Source organism: Eublepharis macularius, chromosome 9 (assembly GCF_028583425.1).
Source record: "Eublepharis macularius isolate TG4126 chromosome 9, MPM_Emac_v1.0, whole genome shotgun sequence".
In the NCBI taxonomy this organism is placed as follows: Eukaryota; Metazoa; Chordata; class Lepidosauria; order Squamata; family Eublepharidae; genus Eublepharis; species Eublepharis macularius.
The window spans coordinates 85,270,249-85,288,034 of NC_072798.1; the positions used below are offsets into that span (position 1 = coordinate 85,270,249).

Consider the following 17,786-nt stretch of genomic DNA (forward strand, 5'->3'; position numbering starts at 1 on the left):
TGAAGTAGTCTGCAATTCAGTTCATGGTTTCTATAAGAATTATTTTTTTTTAAGTGCCCCCTAGTTCTGAGATTCAGGACCTGAAATGCTGCATTATGTGTCCTCTGGAAATCTGGATCCTTTGATAAGCTTTTCACTTGATAGTTACTTCATTAGTCGCTTAAGGTTTGGGGCGTTGTTTTTATAAAAAAACTCTTGTATTTTAAAGCAATTATTGCAAGTAGTCTTGTTTCTTTCATTTTTCACATTTGTTCAGGAGACAGAGAATGTTTTCTATTTAAAGCAATACCAGTTTGGGGATGGGAGAAACAGATGTTACAGATAGTATGATGCCTGAATGGTTTGCTAAATGGAAGCACATTGTTGGTGCATATTGTTTTCTTAGTTGCACATGAATCTAGTGCGTATTTCTGCTTGTCATTACTTCTCAGAGTGGCGTCCAGGTTCTACTGCACAGATACTATCGGACTTGGACCTAACATCCCAAAGAGACGGCAGGTGGAAACGTATCAACACCCTCATGCACTACAATGTAAGGAAGCAGTTTGAAACATTTGTTAATATTCTTTTCAGGGCTTTTTTTCTGGGGAAAGAGGTGGTGGAACTCAGTGGGTTGCCCTCGGAGAAAATGGTCACATGGCTGGTGGCCCCGCCCCCTGATCTCCAGACAGAGGGGAGTTGAGATTGCCCTCCGCACCGCTGCACGGAAGGTAATCTAAACTCCCCTCTGTCTGGAGATCAGGGGGCGGGGCCACCAGCCATGTAACCATTTTCAAGAGGTTCCGGAATTCTGTTCCACTGAGTTCCTGCTGAAAAAAAGCGCTGATTCTTTTACTGTTTTTCAGTAACACAAAATATTCTTTTGTAAATATTATGGAATGGGCTGTGTATGTATACCCTTTTCTAACCAATATATGAGTTGACACCTTTTTGGGTTGCCTCTTAAAGGCTGGTCTGAGGACATAAAAGTCTCCAGAATTCTGTTGACCTTTGTTGCAGTTGGCCCATTGTAGAGTTAGGAAGGCAAGCTACAGCCCCTGTGGAAACCAAGGTATGCGCTTTGATCAGGATAAAAGTCTGCTTTGTACACAGCCAGTGCACAGATGTGACTGTCGGTTATATCTCAAACAAGTCATGCTTCCAGGAGCTCTTTAAAACTTGGAAGCATCTTCTCTAGTATTTAGTGAGCGTCAGTTGCCTTTAGACTTAAAAGAATTTTCAAGGCTTGAATATTGAGTTGACTGATGGGGCCAAAAAAAACCCCCGAACCCTTCCAGTAGTGCAAATTAGCAGCTCTGACAGATGTATCCGCTTCACTGTGAAAGATGGCACAACTCCATGCACACAAAAGAGATCATATTTGGAGCACCCTCTCCAGGGAAGCAAAGCAGGAGGGAAGCATTTTCATGTACAGGAGCCCCATGAGCATCTCTAAATGAACAATTCAGTAAACTACAGGGGGTGGCCAAGGCAGGGTTTTTACACTGCGTGTGCTGCTTCCACCAGAAATGGAAGAGTCATGGAAGTAAGGCATATTTCTGCTACTCTGAACGAGCTCTCCCCTGTGTTTTCTCAAAGGTACGAGATGGAGCTACTCTCATCTTGTCTAAAATGGGGGTCTCCCAGCAGCCGGAAGATCACCAGCAAGACATGCCAGAGGAAAGTAAGTTCTTGCTTAAGGTATCAAAAATAAAGGTACCAAACAATATATCGCCAATGGCCACCAAAAGTGAGGTGCCTGGATGGTGCCTGAATACACTTTGATGGAGTCCCAGTTGTACCTCGTGACTGTGACCTTGATATGATCCCTGCTGCTGCTAGCTGGTGGGATTCTGTACTCCTGAAGGCATTGGATGCCCAGTTGGAACAAAGACTGCCATTCACTTCACCCAGAAGTACCATTAAGGAGAAAAGAAGAGAATAAATAGTCCCAATTCTCTCCACTCGAACATTACAAGCTTTCCTGATCCATATAAGGATCTACTCCCAGCGGCAAGGCAGGTCTCCCTGAAGACTATCTCAGTGCCTAGATGCTTGTGGCTGAGCTCTAAGATATCCAGCTGCTCTCTGGGCCTCCTTATTCTGAATCTACATCTGCACAGTAGTAGAGAAGGGCTTGCCCCACCCCTTTTGTCCCATTGACCCTAACTTTTGGCAAGACTGACTGGCGGAAGCTGCTGCTGCTTCTGCTTCCATTAGAACTTTTGTTTCTACATTTTGCAATGTCTTATTTTGCCTTGACTTCTGTCTTGCTCACGGGGATGTCCAGACCATTGCTTGTTGCTCTGCTCCAGAGCCTGCTGCATTTCATATTCTGACTGTCCCTGAAGTTGCTGAAGCTAATGCAGTTGTCAGCATGACTTAGAATCATAGAATCAGAAGGGGCTTTACAAACTATCCAGTCCAATCCTTTGCCCAGTGCAGGAACAGCCTAAAGCATCCCCAACAAGTATTTGCCCAGTCACGTCTTGAAGATTGCAAATGAGGGGGAATGCACAATATCCCTAGGAAGCCAATTCCACTGTTGAATTACTCTTGACGTGAAGACGTTTTTCCTAATGTCCAGCCAGTACCTTCCCTCCTGTAGTTTAAACCTATTATTTCAAGTCCTATCCTCTGTTACTAACAGGAACAGCTCCCTTCCCTCCCCTAAGAGACAGCAGTCATGTCTCCCCTCACCCTCCTCTTCTCCAAACTGAACATTCCCAGGTCTCTCAGTCTCTTCCCGTAGGGCTTGGTCTCCAGGGCCCTGATCATCCTGGTGGTTGCTCTCCTCTGCACCCATTCCAATTTGTCCACATCCTTTTTGAAATGAGGCCTCCAGAACTCCAAGTGGGACCTCACCAACACATTATATAGTAGGACAATGACATTCCATCATTTGGATATTATGCATTTGTTGATATACCTCAAGACTGTGTTTGCATTTGTTCAGAAAAAAGAAAAATCCCCAGTGCCCAAAAGATCTTTGTTAAGAGCTAGTTCCCATTAGCTAAACAAACCATGCTTCTAAGATGATTCTTGTTAGTTTACTTAAGCTTTCCCTTTGTTCCAGCTATACCTGTAGTTAACAGAGTTATTGTGAGAATAAAACGGAAGGAGGGAGACTTAGCCTTGGAGGGAGAGCAGGCTAAAAATAAGAGAGACTGTGTCAGACTGTGTCTCTTAAAGGATAAAAACAGCTCCAGCCTTGAGAACCACAACTGTCAGAAATGTTCGTGGTGTGCTATTCTGCTTCTTTTTCCTTCTCAGGCTTCATATAGATGATGAGTATTTTAAAGTCCTTTCCCCTCGTTTCTAGGGATAAGAGTGTACATTAGATAAAAAAAACTAAATACCCATTTATAAAAACTTCATTTTTCCCAACCTTGGATCTCATTTATTTAAGATGCTGCCATTTTCCATAAATGCAGTAATTTAACCTGCATTGAGGACTGTAGACAAAAGCATGCCTTTTCAAGAAAGTAGATGTTCTGATAATGAGCTGAAGTTTTTAATATGATGTCCTTGTGACACAGCACTAACGAAAAAGAGGCACTAACAGCTATTTTGCCTCTGACAACCTCTTGTGTTGAGCCATTTGTTGAGGTTCAGGTTGTTACAGCAGCCATTGGTTTATCCTTTTCAGTTATGCCAAGTTACGGCAACACAATATTAATCCTTAGTTATAGACACATCACTTCAAACCACCAGATGCTACTAAGAGCCAAGCTACTAGTGACGAATGACACTTGCCTGGCAAGTGAACAGACTCACATGTATTCCTCCCTGTTCACTTGCCATTCACTTGCGCTCCACTTGGATGGCAAGTGAACAGGGAGGAATACACGTGAATCTGTTCACTTGCCAGACAAGTGTTATTCGTCACTTGTAGCTTGGCTCTTAGTAACAGACCAAAAGCAGGGCCTGTGATGATATCTATGCTGAGAGTTCTGTGAGGAATAAAAGGAATCAGTACACCTCCAAGATGTGGTTTCTGCAGCTTTCTCAAAACCATGTGGCCTTTTTCCCCCTCCACATATAGGAAATGGCTTGCAGGGGAATTCTGGAATGGCAGTATTTCATCCCTGGCTAATTTTTTTTTTCATTAGTGTTTAGGTCTTTTAGAATTATCCAGTGCTAGCTTGTTTATTTGGAAAGCTATAAAATGTTAGAGGGCCGGGGCAGAGCTATGGCTTCTGCTGACAGTGATTTGTGGGATTCTGTGTTGCATAAAAAGAAGAGACTTTTTTCCCTAAAGGAAAAAAAAACAGATTGATATGAGGCCTGAATAAAGAATCCACCCCTGAAACATTTTACAAAAAAAAAAGTGTGTCTTGTAATAAATTTTTGTTGTTGTTTGGTTTGGCTGTTTTGTTGTTTTGTTCCAGTCATTTTATATGAGCCCGGACAGTTTAAGATATTGGTTTCCATTAATAATTTACATCTCATTCACACACACACACCCAAAAAGGAGAGGAATGATGTGCAAATGGCTCAGCTTTTCAAAGAGATGTTGGTTGATTATAGGGTCTAAGTGCAGTAATATTTCAGGCTTCACCATTGTTTGTTGGAATGAATGGGAGTCACAGCCGAGTTTGCTCCTGTAGTGTTCGCCTTCATTACAATGAGACTTCCCACGAAAAAAATCAGTCTGATTGTTTCCATTGTTTGCATCCCAGTTAAGAAGTTACTTGCAGAATTTCTCATTTACACAGTTATCTGTCTCTTTGTTTGATTACAATGCTGATGATAATAATAAGTATTTATGACGCACTCCAGAGTGCTTCGCGTAAACTCCTTATTTGTGTGTTTATTTACTTCAAAATGCATACCCAGTTTTCCATAGTTTGTGGCATAAAATCAATTAAAATAGCCGTATAAAGCAAATCTGACACTCCAAAACTAAGCAAAACATGGTCAAATAATAGTGTTCAGCCCAGCAGTCAAAAGCCTTGCAGTACAATCTGGTTAGACAAGCCCTGCGAGATGACTGTAGGAAGCTGAGGTGGCATTCCTTGTTGGGCATTCCCTACCCGCAGAAGAGGATCTGCCACCAAGAAGACTTCTGCCCACACTGTCGATCTGCAAACCTGGTGGATAGATGGTGCAACTTGTATTTTAATTGGCATGTGAATTTGCACAGGAAAGATGCTTCTTTTAGTATGTGAGGTTTTGAAAAGGCTCTACAGATAAGAACAGCACTGGGAGAATTGAACCTGGGAAGTAGATCAGCAGCTGACCGTAGCTATCTGAAAAAGAGCCCCCCCAGTATCAGACAACAAACAGGGAGCAGCATTCTAAGTCAACTGACGCTTCCAAAAGCTGTTGTCATGTAGAATATTTTGACATAGTTCAACTTGGGAGTTGGAAAAACATGGATCAATGTGGCCCTGACAGTTGTCTTGAAAGGGAAAAGAATCTTTGAATCAGGTGTCAATTTTTAAAAGGCAGTTCTGGTCACTGCACCAATCTGGTTCCACCCCACCCCCCACCCCCCATAGTAAGGTTGAATCCAAAAGTTCACTCAGGCTAAAGGAAGTGGTGACTCCCATTCAGTAAGTCACTTCCATCCAGAACATCAGTATTAACCTATCAGAATCACCTTGGTCATATCTGAATTCAAATTTATTGTGTTCTTTCTTGACCACAACGTTCAGATACTGACTCAGGACAGAGATTGTTGCTTCTGGCTGCTTAGCTAGTGAAATATAGCTCTGGATGTTACCAGCCTCTTAATGATGCTTTGGATTATTTCATCCTGTAGCATTACATAGGTATTAAATACTATTTGAGATAGAACCAATCCCTTTAGAACCCTTCAGTCGGTTTTAGGGAGATGATTCAGCAGCTCCAAGAGAAGCTCTTTGAGCCCTGTTTAATAGGGAAGACCAGCACCATTCTTGAGGTTCTCATCAGATGCTCGAATGGCCTAATTAATTTGCGTGGTATTTAAGGCCAGGGAAAGATTTAACAGAATTGACAGGAGGAAATTATCCTCATCCGTCTGTAGCTGCAGATCATCCGCCCCTGTATCTAAATCTGCGTTCATTCCAGAACCAGTACTGAAGCCAGATTAGAGCAAGTCAAAGAAAGTCGCTCCAACACCTAAACTTGCTCTGCAATTACAAGCTGGCTCATTTTGCCCTCAAAAGGGGAACCAATCAATAATTGACCAGGTATTCCTTTGTTGAGGATATCACCTCACTACTAGCAGCGATCAAGCCACTGCTGCTTTAAGTGACTGAGGGAATACCCTCGAGGAAGGAGATGTTAATTCATCTTCGTTCTTCTGTGCCTCCACACATGGGGACTGCGCAGGCGCAGGCCAGCCGCCGGAGAATTTTCTAGAGCTTCCATGGCTCCGAAGGGGCCGTTTGTCGCGCGCCTCAGCGACCGTTTTCCCGCCCAAACGGTCACGTGATCCTCCAGCGACCAACGGCCCCTTCCCTCAGTTCTCTTCTTGCCGCCGCTTGGAGAGAACGTGAGCTTCGTTGCTCTGTGCTTTGTGCTTTTTTTCTGACTTCTGATTGATCTTTGGCTTTTGACTTTGGACTTCGGACCTCGACTACTCTTCTGCTTACTGATTTGGACGTTGACTGGACTCGGTAAATACGACCCGGATTGTTTGACCTCTCTCTTTAGCGTGCCCCTGAAGATGGCCTCAAAGGCTCTCTTTAAGCATTGCCTCCAATGCCACACGAAAATGGCCAAGACCGATGGCCATGAACTGTGCCTCTTTTGTTTGGGGGAGACCCACAATGTGTCGGCCTGTAGGATTTGCCAGGGTTTCACCAGCAAGGCCCGGCAGGAGCGCAAGGCCCGACTGAATTCCTCCCTGTGGCAGAAGGTCATGTCCGGAGGCGCTCCGTTGCCCTCCTCCAAGGCCGGCCCAAGCCCCTCTGCCGAACGGCATTCCAGAGCTGGCTCAGTGGCCTCCGCGAGGTCGGGGTCGAAACCGCGTCCCCCGAGTGCCTCGGCGTCGAGAGCGGCCTCTCCAGCGCAGGGACCGGTGCGGCCGCCCCGTAGCGCATCTTCCACCAGATCGGATCCGAGACCGACATCGGAACCGAGGATCCGGGTACCGAGTCCCCGATCGGAACCGACGACCGGGTCGATTCCAGTGAAGCCTAAGAGGTCGAAGCCGAGGTCCCCTTCGAAGGCGAGGAGCGCGTCGGTTCCGAGGTCTTCTTCGGAACCGGCGAAGAAGAAGAAGAAGACCAAACATCATCGGTCACCGCATCCCGCTCCCCAGGAGGAGGTCATCGTGCTTCCTCACACGCCTTCCCCTCATCTGGATTCCCCCGAACCAGAGGAACTCGCCGTGCCGGTGCCGGATCCGATGGCCTTCGAGACGGTGCCCGCAGAGTTCTCGTCGGGGCCGGAGCCGAGCCCGCGCCGTCGGAGCCGACCATCGCCTGCTCTTCGGTCGCCGAGGCTGGAACCAAGCCCGTCTCCTCGTCGGAGCCGTCCTTCCCCTGCCCGTCCATCTCCACCAGCTGCCGGTCGTGAGCGACGTCGGTCTGGGGACAGTGTCCGATCGGCCCGGTCCACTGCGTCCCGACATCGACAGGCCTCCTACCTCCCCTCGCCATACCGTTGCCAGTGGGAAGGGGCACCTGCGGGTTTCTCCGTGTCGGAACCGAGGCCTTCGACATCGAGGTCGGCGTGGGCTCCCCCTCCGCTCCAGGTTCCGGAATCCCAGCTCGGTTCCGATGAGGAGGATGTGGAGAGCTTTGGCTACCAGTCGGAGTCCTGGTCCGAACCATCGCCGGCTGAGGAGCTAGTGCCATCGGCGGACTCGCCTTTCGAGGACCTCCGCATCTACGCCGACCAGATGGCAAGGATGGCCAAGGCTCTCGAGATGGACATCTCCTCGGCGGTTCCCCAGACCAAGGACAAGCTCCTCAAACGCATTTACGGAGACAACCCGGCGTACGTTGGCTTCCCCATGCTCGAGGGTATTGAGGAAATCGTGGAGAAGGTATGGCAGGTGCCCTGTGATCAGCCTCCAACATCCAAGAGGATTGAGCAGCTCTACAAGATCAAGCAGGGTACCTGGCCGGCGCTGGTGAAACACCCTCCACCTTCCTCCCTTGTCACAGAGGAATTCAACCCCCGACGATCGGGTCACTCCTCGGTGCCTGCCGATAAAGAGGGCAAGAAGCTTGATGCCATGGGCAGGCGCCAGTACATCGTCGCTTCGCTGGGTCTGAGGATTGCCAACTACCAGACCATCATGGCAGGGTACCAGTTGTACCTCTGGGAGAAGTTGGCATCCTATACCCGGGACCTCCCTCCTGAGCAGAAGGCGGTGGTGTCCCTGCTGCAAACAGAGGCTGTCCGGTTGTCTAAACAGCAAATGAACGCTGGGAGCCACGCTGCTGACACTGCTGCTAGGGGGATGGCTTCGGCGGTGGTCCTCAGGCGCCACTCCTGGTTGCGGTCTACGGCCCTGTCCCAAGAGGTGCGTTCCAGGGTGGAGAGCATGCCCTTTGAAGGGGACTCGCTGTTCTCCAAATCGACCGACGAGACCCTGAAAAAGAAAAAAGAGGACAGGCAGACGGCGCGGTCTTTGGGTCTAGCTCCAGCGGACAAGCCCTCCTCCAGGTCACGGTACGCTCCCCGGTCAGGCCCTTACCACTATCAGGGCAGGTACCAACAGCAGCGGCCGGGCTACCAGCAGTATCCTGCCTACCAGCAGCGGCCTTACCCTCCCGCACAACAGCAGAGGAGGCGTCGGCCCTTCAAGCCTCGTCCGGCACAACAACCGGCCCAGCAGAAGGATCAGCAGGGCACCGGGAGGCAGTACTGACGGGTCACGCCAGCCGTATCCCCGAACTTTTCGGACAGACTTAGTCCACTCCTCTCTGAGTGGGAGTCAATAACATCTGACTCATGGGTCTTAACTATTGTTGAACTGGGGTACGGGCTGGAGTTTGTTGAGCTGCCTAGATGCAGTTCACCCCTGACAGCTGTCAATAACACTATGGCCGAGCTGGATGCAGAGATCGTATCGCTCTTGGCCAAGGGTGCTGTGGAAGAATTGCCCTATGAGGACTCTGTAAAGGGTTTCTTCTCTAGGTTCTTCCTGGTCCCTAAGAAGGATGGGGGCTTACGTCCCATTTTAGACCTGAGGGGCCTTAATGCCTTCCTCAAGGTGACCAAATTCAAAATGGTTACGTTGGCGGCTGTGATCGCCTTACTGAGACAAGGGGATTGGTTTGCGGTTCTTGACTTAAAGGACGCATACTTTCACGTGGGCATACGGAAGGAGCACAGGAAGTACCTGAGTTTTGTTTACCGGCAAAGGGTTTTCCGGTATAAGGTGCTCCCCTTTGGCCTGTCCACTGCCCCACGAGTGTTCACGAAATGTGTGGCCCCTGTGGTTTCCTTCCTGCGGGAAGAGGGCTGTACCATCTTTCCGTACCTCGATGACTGGCTCATCGTGGCTGAATCGGAGTCTAGGCTGGTGCAGGACATTGGCTTGGTACTTAGCACTTGCCAACGCCTGGGGCTCCTGGTGAACTTGGAGAAATCCAAGCTGGTGCCCAGCTGCAAGGTGTCCTACATTGGCGCACTGTTAGACTCTGTGGAGGGTAAGGCCCTGCTCCCTTTGGAGAGGGCTCGGACCCTAAGGGGTCTAGTGTCCATGTTTAAAAGGAACCGGTTCCAGTCTGTGCGCGCTATCCAGTGCTTACTAGGGCATATGGCAGCAGCCACCTCTGTGGTGCCTTTCGCTAGGCTGCGTATGCGCCCTCTCCAGAACTGGTTTGTGCGGAGGTACAATGCTCTGCTGCACCCTCCGTCCCTCAAATTCTCTATCCCGAGGGTCATCCTCTCCTCCTTGGACTGGTGGCTGTCGGATGACAACTTGTTTAAGGGGACCCCTTTTGGGTATCAACACCATGACATCACGGTTACCACTGATGCCTCTCTGTTGGGATGGGGGGCTTACTGTGGTGATGTGTCTGTGCAAGATGTCTGGTCTGACAGGGAAAAGACCCTCCATATCAATGTGCTTGAACTAAGGGCCATTCGTTTCGCACTTGTGTCTCTTACAGCACTGCTGAGAAATCGTCAGGTGTTGGTGCAGACGGACAACACGACTGCCATGTACTACGTGAATCAGCAGGGGGGCACAGTGTCCATGGCCCTGTGCCGGGAAGCCACACTCACTTGGCAGTGGGCTATCAAGAACGGCGTGTCGCTCCATGCTATACACGTGGCTGGGTCAGACAATGCCCGGGCAGATGCCCTCAGCAGGGTCCCTTTACTGGACCACGAGTGGGAGCTGAACGTAGAGTGCGTTGGGCCGATCTTCCGGATGTGGGGTCATCCAGTGATAGACGTGTTCGCCACTGCGGCAACCACCAAGGCCCACACGTTCTGTTCCAGGGCAGGGAGCGACCCCCTCTCTATTGGGGATGCCTTCCAGTTTACGTGGACGCAGGGCTTGCACTACATGTTTCCTCCATTCCCCTTGATTCCCAGGGTCCTGTGCAAGATAGAGGAGGACGGGACAGACTGCATCCTAGTGGCCCCCTTCTGGCCACGGCAGGTTTGGTTCCCGAAGCTCCTGCGGCTGTCCCAACGGACATATGTCAGTCTGCCCCCTCGGCAAGACCTTCTCCTAAACGGGAGCCTAGTCCACCACGATCCCAGGAAGCTGCACCTAACGGCTTGGCGGATCGTTCCTCCCCTGTAGGCTTTACTGACGAGGTACAGAGGGTCCTCCTGAATGCTCGTCGGCCATCCACTAGGCGCGCTTATGCGGCCAAGTGGCGCAGGTTTGAGCTCTGGGCATTTGCCAGAGGAGTGGTGCCCGAGAGCAGTCCCTTGGGGGTTGTGTTCGAGTATTTGTGCCACTTGCGTGGCCTGGGCTTGAAGGTTTCCTCCCTCAAGGTCCACCTGGCAGCGATATCAGCTGCTCACACCCGAGTTGAGGGTGCTACGGTGTTTTCTCACTCGCAATCCCGCCAGTTCCTTAAGGGCATGTACAATCTTTACCCACCTGTGTCTGCGCCAGTGCCTCGGTGGTCACTGTCCTTGGTGCTCTCACATCTCATGTTGCCTCCATTTGAACCTATGGCTACATGCCCCTTGGATATGCTATCCTACAAGGTAGCATTCTTGGTGGCCGTCACGTCGGCCAGAAGGGTCAGTGAGCTGTCTGCACTGCGGTCTGACCCTCCCTTTCTTGTGTTTCATCCCAACAAGGTGGTTCTGCGTCCCTGCCTTGAGTTCCTGCCCAAGGTGGTGTCCGCCTTCCACCTCTCGCAGGATATCTCACTGCCTGCATTCTTTCCTCAACCCTCCTCTAAGGGGGAAAAGGCCCTCCATACCCTAGACTTGAAGAGGGCCCTAGCCTATTACCTGGATAGGACGAAGGGATTCCGCTCCAGTCCTCACCTGTTTGTATGTTTTGGGGCCAAGGACAAGGGTAACAGGGCTTCCTCACAGACCCTGTCTAGGTGGATTGTGACGGCCATTAGCAAGGCCTATTCCCTGGCAGGGGTGGCTTGCCCGCTTCATGTCAGAGCCCACTCCACGCGGTCCCAAGCATCCTCTTCGGCACTCCTCAGGGGGGTGCCCCTGGTTAACATTTGTAAAGCAGCCACATGGTCCTCTGCAGACACCTTTGTCAGGCATTACGCCGTTGATGTCAATGCGGAGCAGGATGTATCTGTGGCCAAGGCTGTCTTACACTCCCTCTTTTCCTGAGGGAGTTTTGGTATGACTTTCTTGACGTACCTGTTGGGTACCCTTGAGTGAAAGTGTGTATATATGTACCTGGGGGTGTGTATATGTGTAAATATTGAGTATTTATGTGTCCTTACACAGTATTTTTACATAGATGTATATATGCATATCTATTTATTGTTGTTCTTGTTTGCTTAATAAAATTGTGTTGGACTTCACCCCCGCCTTCCTTATTGTGTGAAGCTTGGTACACTCCCATGTGTGGAGGCACAGAAGAACGAAGATGAAAACAGGGTTAACATACCTGTAACTTATGTTCATCGAGTTCTTCTGTGCTGACACACAACCCTCCCTCCTACCCCGCTGTGAACTCCAATGCACAATACTGTGATGGCTGTAACGGATATTGGTGTTTTTAAGGTGTTACGGCTGAAGTGTGTTGGTCAAGCGGCGGCAAGGGAGAACTGAGGGAAGGGGCCGTTGGTCGCTGGAGGATCACGTGACCGTTTGGGCGGGAAAACGGTCGCTGAGGCGCGCGACAAACGGCCCCTTCGGAGCCATGGAAGCTCTAGAAAATTCTCCGGCGGCTGGCCTGCGCCTGCGCAGTCCCCATGTGTGTCAGCACAGAAGAACTCGATGAACATAAGTTACAGGTATGTTAACCCTGTTTTATCTTGGTCAGTAACTCTTTCAGTCCTGCCTCCAGACAGATTTTATCAGCAATGGTGGGCCAGGATCTAATTTGCAGTTGGTGGCCTTCAGGACTCCAACCAGTCCATCATCATCATGATATCAGGGCAAATAAACCAAAATTATCCAGGCAACTGTGACAAAAAAATTGCTTCCAGTACTGCTGGTAGGTGCTCTGTATTTAAAGCTGACGGTTCCGCTGTACTGAGTACAAGAAGTGACATCATCAACAAAGAACATAGCAGAAATATCCCAGCATGCTATACATATTTCTCATTAATTGCTGTAACACATCTGTGAAATAGGTTAAAGCTATGTTTCATAAAGGGAGGTGAAATAGAAAGGTGGCAGCTTTCTCACGTCTACCTGACGAGTGTGTAGCTGAGAGCCAGTGGAAGATCCATGGGGGATAAAAAAAATCGGAGCTGGGGGAGGGGGACTAATAATTGCAGTGTTAGGAGGAAGTTTGTTCAACCAGCACCGTAGTGTTTTTCTGATGCAACCTCTTCTCCTGGCTGTTGTTTGCAGTGCAAGATATTTCTGTGGTTCACCTGTGTATTTGTCCTGTGAACATACAGCAGCTGTGAGCAGAAAGAGGGCAAACTGAATCTCAAAAAACCGCATGAGGCCAAAGGAATTTTTTTTTTAGTTCCCTAGTGCTGCTGTGCCAATCGTATTTTGGTGACTTTTTAGACTTGCTATTAACTTCTTTTTTTTTAAGACTAATATAGATAGCCTGTTAATAGATCTCCCCAGGGCTTTTTTTCAGGGGGAACGCGGCGGAACGGCGTTCCGGAACCTCTTGAAAATGGTCACATGGCTGGTGGCCCCACCCCCCGATCTCCAGACAGAGGGGAGTTTAGATTGCCAAGTGGCACGGAGGTCAATCTAACCTCCCCTCTGTCTGGAGATCAGGGGGTGGGGCCACCAGCCATGTGACCATTTTCTCCGAGGGCAACCCACTGAGTTCCACCACCTCTTTCCCCAGAAAAAAAGCCCTGGATCTCCCACTGTCTCGTTTAGTTATGTCCCAAGACAAGTTAGGTGTTTCCAGCTCACATTTCTACACTACATCATCTTATTGTAACTATCAAACCGTCTGCCGTTGTGATGTCCTAATCTCTCTGCAGACAAAATAAAAATGATTCCAGAATTGAATATAGTATCAACAAAAGATACCAAACAAAAACTGCTCTATATCCTGTGGTGTTTTTTTTTATCATGTGGACTTTACTTCTGTCAAGAGTTACTGAAATAAAAAGGCTGCCAGAAGACTGGACTATTTTTAATCATCTGGCATAATAGACACGATTCTGCCGTTTCTGGGCAGTTTAAACTCCTGTCTATTTCAGTGCTCTGCTAAGAAAGTGCCTAAAGTAATAACACAAAACTAAATCTGCATGGAACTATGAAAGAAAATCATTCCGACGACTCCACTGATTTGACTTATTTATATCTAGGGTTTTGTCTCAATGCAGTTCCTATGGACCTGCAGTTACAGTAATTTTCCTTTTCAAGGTTACAAGGATTATACCTTCTCAGTCCTGGTGTAGACACTTTCCCAGTGTTTTAATAATGGATTGCTCATTTTTACATGATTTTCACCCCTCCTTGCTCATGTATACCATTATATCTGCACAGAGATTGATGCTAATCGTGATTACCTTTAATGGGCCTTAACGGGCATTTTCAGACTCTAGCTAAAGCGAGCCGTAGTAGCTGTTGACTTCATTGCACAGGTATAGTGTTCCAGCATGGCATGAGGGAGGCCGGATTCAAGTGAGGAGGAACTGTGGACTGCGTTGCCCGTCTCTTATTCATGGTCTCTCTGAAACGTATTAGGATGACCTGTGCCTTGTAGTATGAAATATGCAGTTGACGGATCACTCTTTGAATCAACCCAAAAGATGTATTTCTTGGAAAACCACATTGCATTTTTTGGTTTAGAAGCTATCCCTGGGTGAAATTAGCATGCGTTTAATACTTTTAGTTATGTTGTGAAATTTGCTCTTTGCAAATTTGGCCTGAGCCAAAGTATATATGCACAGTGACTGAATTTACAGTTGTTTGGGGGAGCATAACGTTGGAATTGCAACATACCTCTTGTGTGTAATTCACCCTCTGCCAGGATAATGCCTTTAGCCAGTTTCATAGATTGGACATTTCCTATTTGAAGCTCAAAACTGTAATTGTTTGCATGTTTACATAATTGCACTGTGCCTATTACCATGCTGCTCTCAGTCATACTCTGTAACTGAATCCAACCCATGCCTTTCAGTAAAACTAAAACCAGTGTTCTAGTGGCTGTGGAAGGGAGGTCTCAAGTTAGCCAGGCCTTCTACTATACCTTTTGAATAACTTTCCCTTTTGCAGAGATGCTTTTTATTCAAGTTTGAATAATATGGAACGACCTAGGATTGGATCCAGCCGCTGCTGGAAAAGTTAGGAGTCATTTGACTACCCCAAAAGACTGTGATGGGAGTTATAGGACCTGCATGGATAAAAGCTATTTGAGACTGAGGCTTTTAACGATGAGAAGAATTAGCAAGGTTGCGTGAAAAAGCAGGCTGGACCAAACCTGTTGTAGAGTTCATGGAAGTATACCAATGAATAGAGTTCTACATCTGTACACGAGTTTCCAAAAACACAGTCTTGGTTGGAAGAATAATAAAGTGATGGAAGCAAAAGGGAAAGATTTGTTCAAAGCACCGTCTTGCTAATGGAAAATAAAATAAATATTTAGGTCAAGGAGGGGCAGCATTGTAGTCTGTGAGTTATTTCTTGGAATTCAAAGAGTGAACATTTTAAATAATTAGGCCCTAGTTTTTATTTCAAAAAAATACTTCTGGCCCTTACATTTGCCGAAATGCATTTGAAAATATGACAGCAATCCTACTGAACAGCAAGAGGAAAGTAAGTTTTTTTTTACAAAATACCAACATTTTGGCATGTGTACAACAGAGCTTTGAGCAAGCAGGAATTTCCTTTTGTCCTTCAGTGTCTAAGATTTCCCCCAACTCAAAATCCTGCTGCAAGAAGAAGGGTGCCGTCACTGCAGTGCAACCAGTTGTTGTGTGCACTACTTCAGATACTGGCTTGTATCCAACCATGTTCCAAAAACTTGGACACTTAAGTTTTCTGCACAGGGGATGTGAATTCTACTGATTCCGTTTTCCCAGTGCATCCCCATGAGCCCCCCTCATTTTATTCCTGGGGGTCAGTGGAGCCCAGTGGGAGTCATTGGAAATTGCCATACCCTCTTAAGAAAATTGGATGGTGCTTAGTTTTCTGAACTGCATGATGGGGTATAAGTCAATGCCTTCAGGGGAAGACCCAAGGGCAGAGCGTATGCTTTGTGTGCAGAACAGCCCCAATTCAGTCCCCAGCAGATCCAGCTAAAAGATCTGCCAGGAAAAACTTTTCTCTGCCTAAGAGTCTGCCATGAACAGGGCAGCAGGTTGAAGGGTTAGGAATCAGAGCTGATAGAAGGTAGCTTCACATATGGCACTGTCTGCCTTGGGAGTGTTTAAAAATTGTTCAAATTTTTAAAATAAAGTTCAGCTCCTTATTTTCACTTTGGAAAGGAGAACATGCAGGGCTTTTTTTCAGCTGGAACGCAGTGGAACAGAGTTCCGGCACCTCTTTCAAATGGTCGCATGGCCGGTGGCCCCGCCCCCTGATCTCCAGACAAAGGGGAGTTTAGATTGCCCTCCACACTGCTCGGCAGCGCGGAGGGCAATCTAAACTCCCCTCTGTCTGGAGATCAGGGGGCGGGGCCACCGGCCATGTGACCATTTTCGCTGAGGGCAATCTAAACTTTAAAAAACTCCCCCCTTGTTCCAGCCAACCCAAAGTGATGTCATTGTGCAGTCCTGAGTTCCACCACCGAGTTCCACCACCTCTTTTTCCAGAAAAAAAGCCCTGAGAACATGTATATTATAGAAATAAGTGCACCATTTTCAGGGACCTCTGTTTGTTTATGATATGCAAATAAAATAAATTACAGGCAGCTAAATATGCAAATTACTCACAGCCCTCCAGAACATTATCTGAGTCATGGTTATCAGTGCGACATCAGTGCATTTAATTTTATTAATACAGTCGCTTTAAATGCTGTCACTTCTGCTGTTTTGAGGGCATGCCTTATTGGAAGAGGAAAACAAGACCTGGCACCTAGTTCGGTCAGTAGATGAAGTCGATGAGGGGAAATCGAAACGAGGGAGTATGAAGGAGAAGGAGAGAACCAAAGCTATTACCGAAATCTACCTGACAAGACTTCTCTCTGTGAAGGTAAGATTGAAACATCAAGTTAATAGGCATCATCCCCAGGGAAGGTTGTTAATTTCCTGTGTTAGGTATAAATGAATAAAGTAATGAGTTACTGTGTGGAATCTTACTTTGGTTTAGAGCAGCAGTAACGGCTTTATCTTTGGCTTATGAGGCTGCATTTTACATTCCCCAATATGGCAAAAATAAATCTCAGGTAAGAGGCAGAAAACTCACTGTTGATGATGACGGGAGCATAAAGGCTAACTGGTTTATTATGACCTTTCCTAGAATATAGATATGACAATATTCATCTATGTGGCTCCTGTGCATTGGGACTGCGCACGCTAGCGGGGGTGTGCAGGGAAAATACACCATGCCCGTGTGCAAAGCGCGGAATGCTCCGCCCTGACCAGGGGACTGGGAACCCTATCACATGCACAGGGCCAGCCACAGGAAAGATTTTTAGAGCTTTTTAGAAGACTAGGACCGCCCTTTCTCCCTTTGGCACTTTCCTGCAAAAACATCACATGACCAGGAGGAGGATTGCTCTTCCCTCAGTTCTCTTTTTGCTGCTGCAGAGAGAGGACCTTCATTGCTGTTCCCTGCTTTTCCCTCACCTCATCCCTGAGGCTGAGGAGAATCATTTCTTTTAAAAGTTTTTTAACCATCAGTAGCCATTCCAGTGAAGAACACAACTACATTTAAAGAAGAAAAGTTTCTGTCTTTCCCTTTGTCGTTACGGCTCAAGAGAGGCCTCTTCAAGATGCTGGAAAATGCCAGCCTGATTAAAGACACCTGCACCCTCCCTGGTACCCTTGATTACCAAGGGGCAAGTCCATCAGACTGCGCACGCTGACTCTTCTTCAAGGCTGTGGCTTCTTGCCAGCCTGGTTGCCTCCCTGTAGGGCTACCAGGTCCTCCAGTGGGCATGGGGAATCCTTCACTCCCACGTTCTGCCCCCTGCCACCACTCACCTGGCCAGGGGGGGAATGCCCAAGGAACAGGCCTGAGAGGCAAAAAAACCTCCCAGGCCAGTGCACAGCAGACACGCTGTCGCTGGCTGTGACAATGTTACTTTGTTTAGTGACATCATTGCAGCTGGCAGGAGCATACACGCACATTTACACCCTCTCTGTATGACACCA

General features: G+C 47.9%; 1 protein-coding gene across 4 annotated transcripts in view; it reads left to right on the forward strand.

Annotated features, from left to right (window-relative positions):
* The window catches only part of PLXNB2 (plexin B2), a 400,939-nt gene that overhangs the window by 370,388 nt on the left and 12,765 nt on the right, over positions 1-17,786 (forward strand). For all 4 annotated transcript variants that reach the window (XM_054989404.1, XM_054989405.1, XM_054989403.1 and 1 more), the window contains 3 exons: positions 432-532; positions 1,579-1,663; positions 16,508-16,662. In XM_054989404.1, coding sequence (XP_054845379.1) covers positions 432-532; positions 1,579-1,663; positions 16,508-16,662 — 341 coding nt within the window. The remainder of the gene's footprint in view (positions 1-431; positions 533-1,578; positions 1,664-16,507; positions 16,663-17,786) is intronic.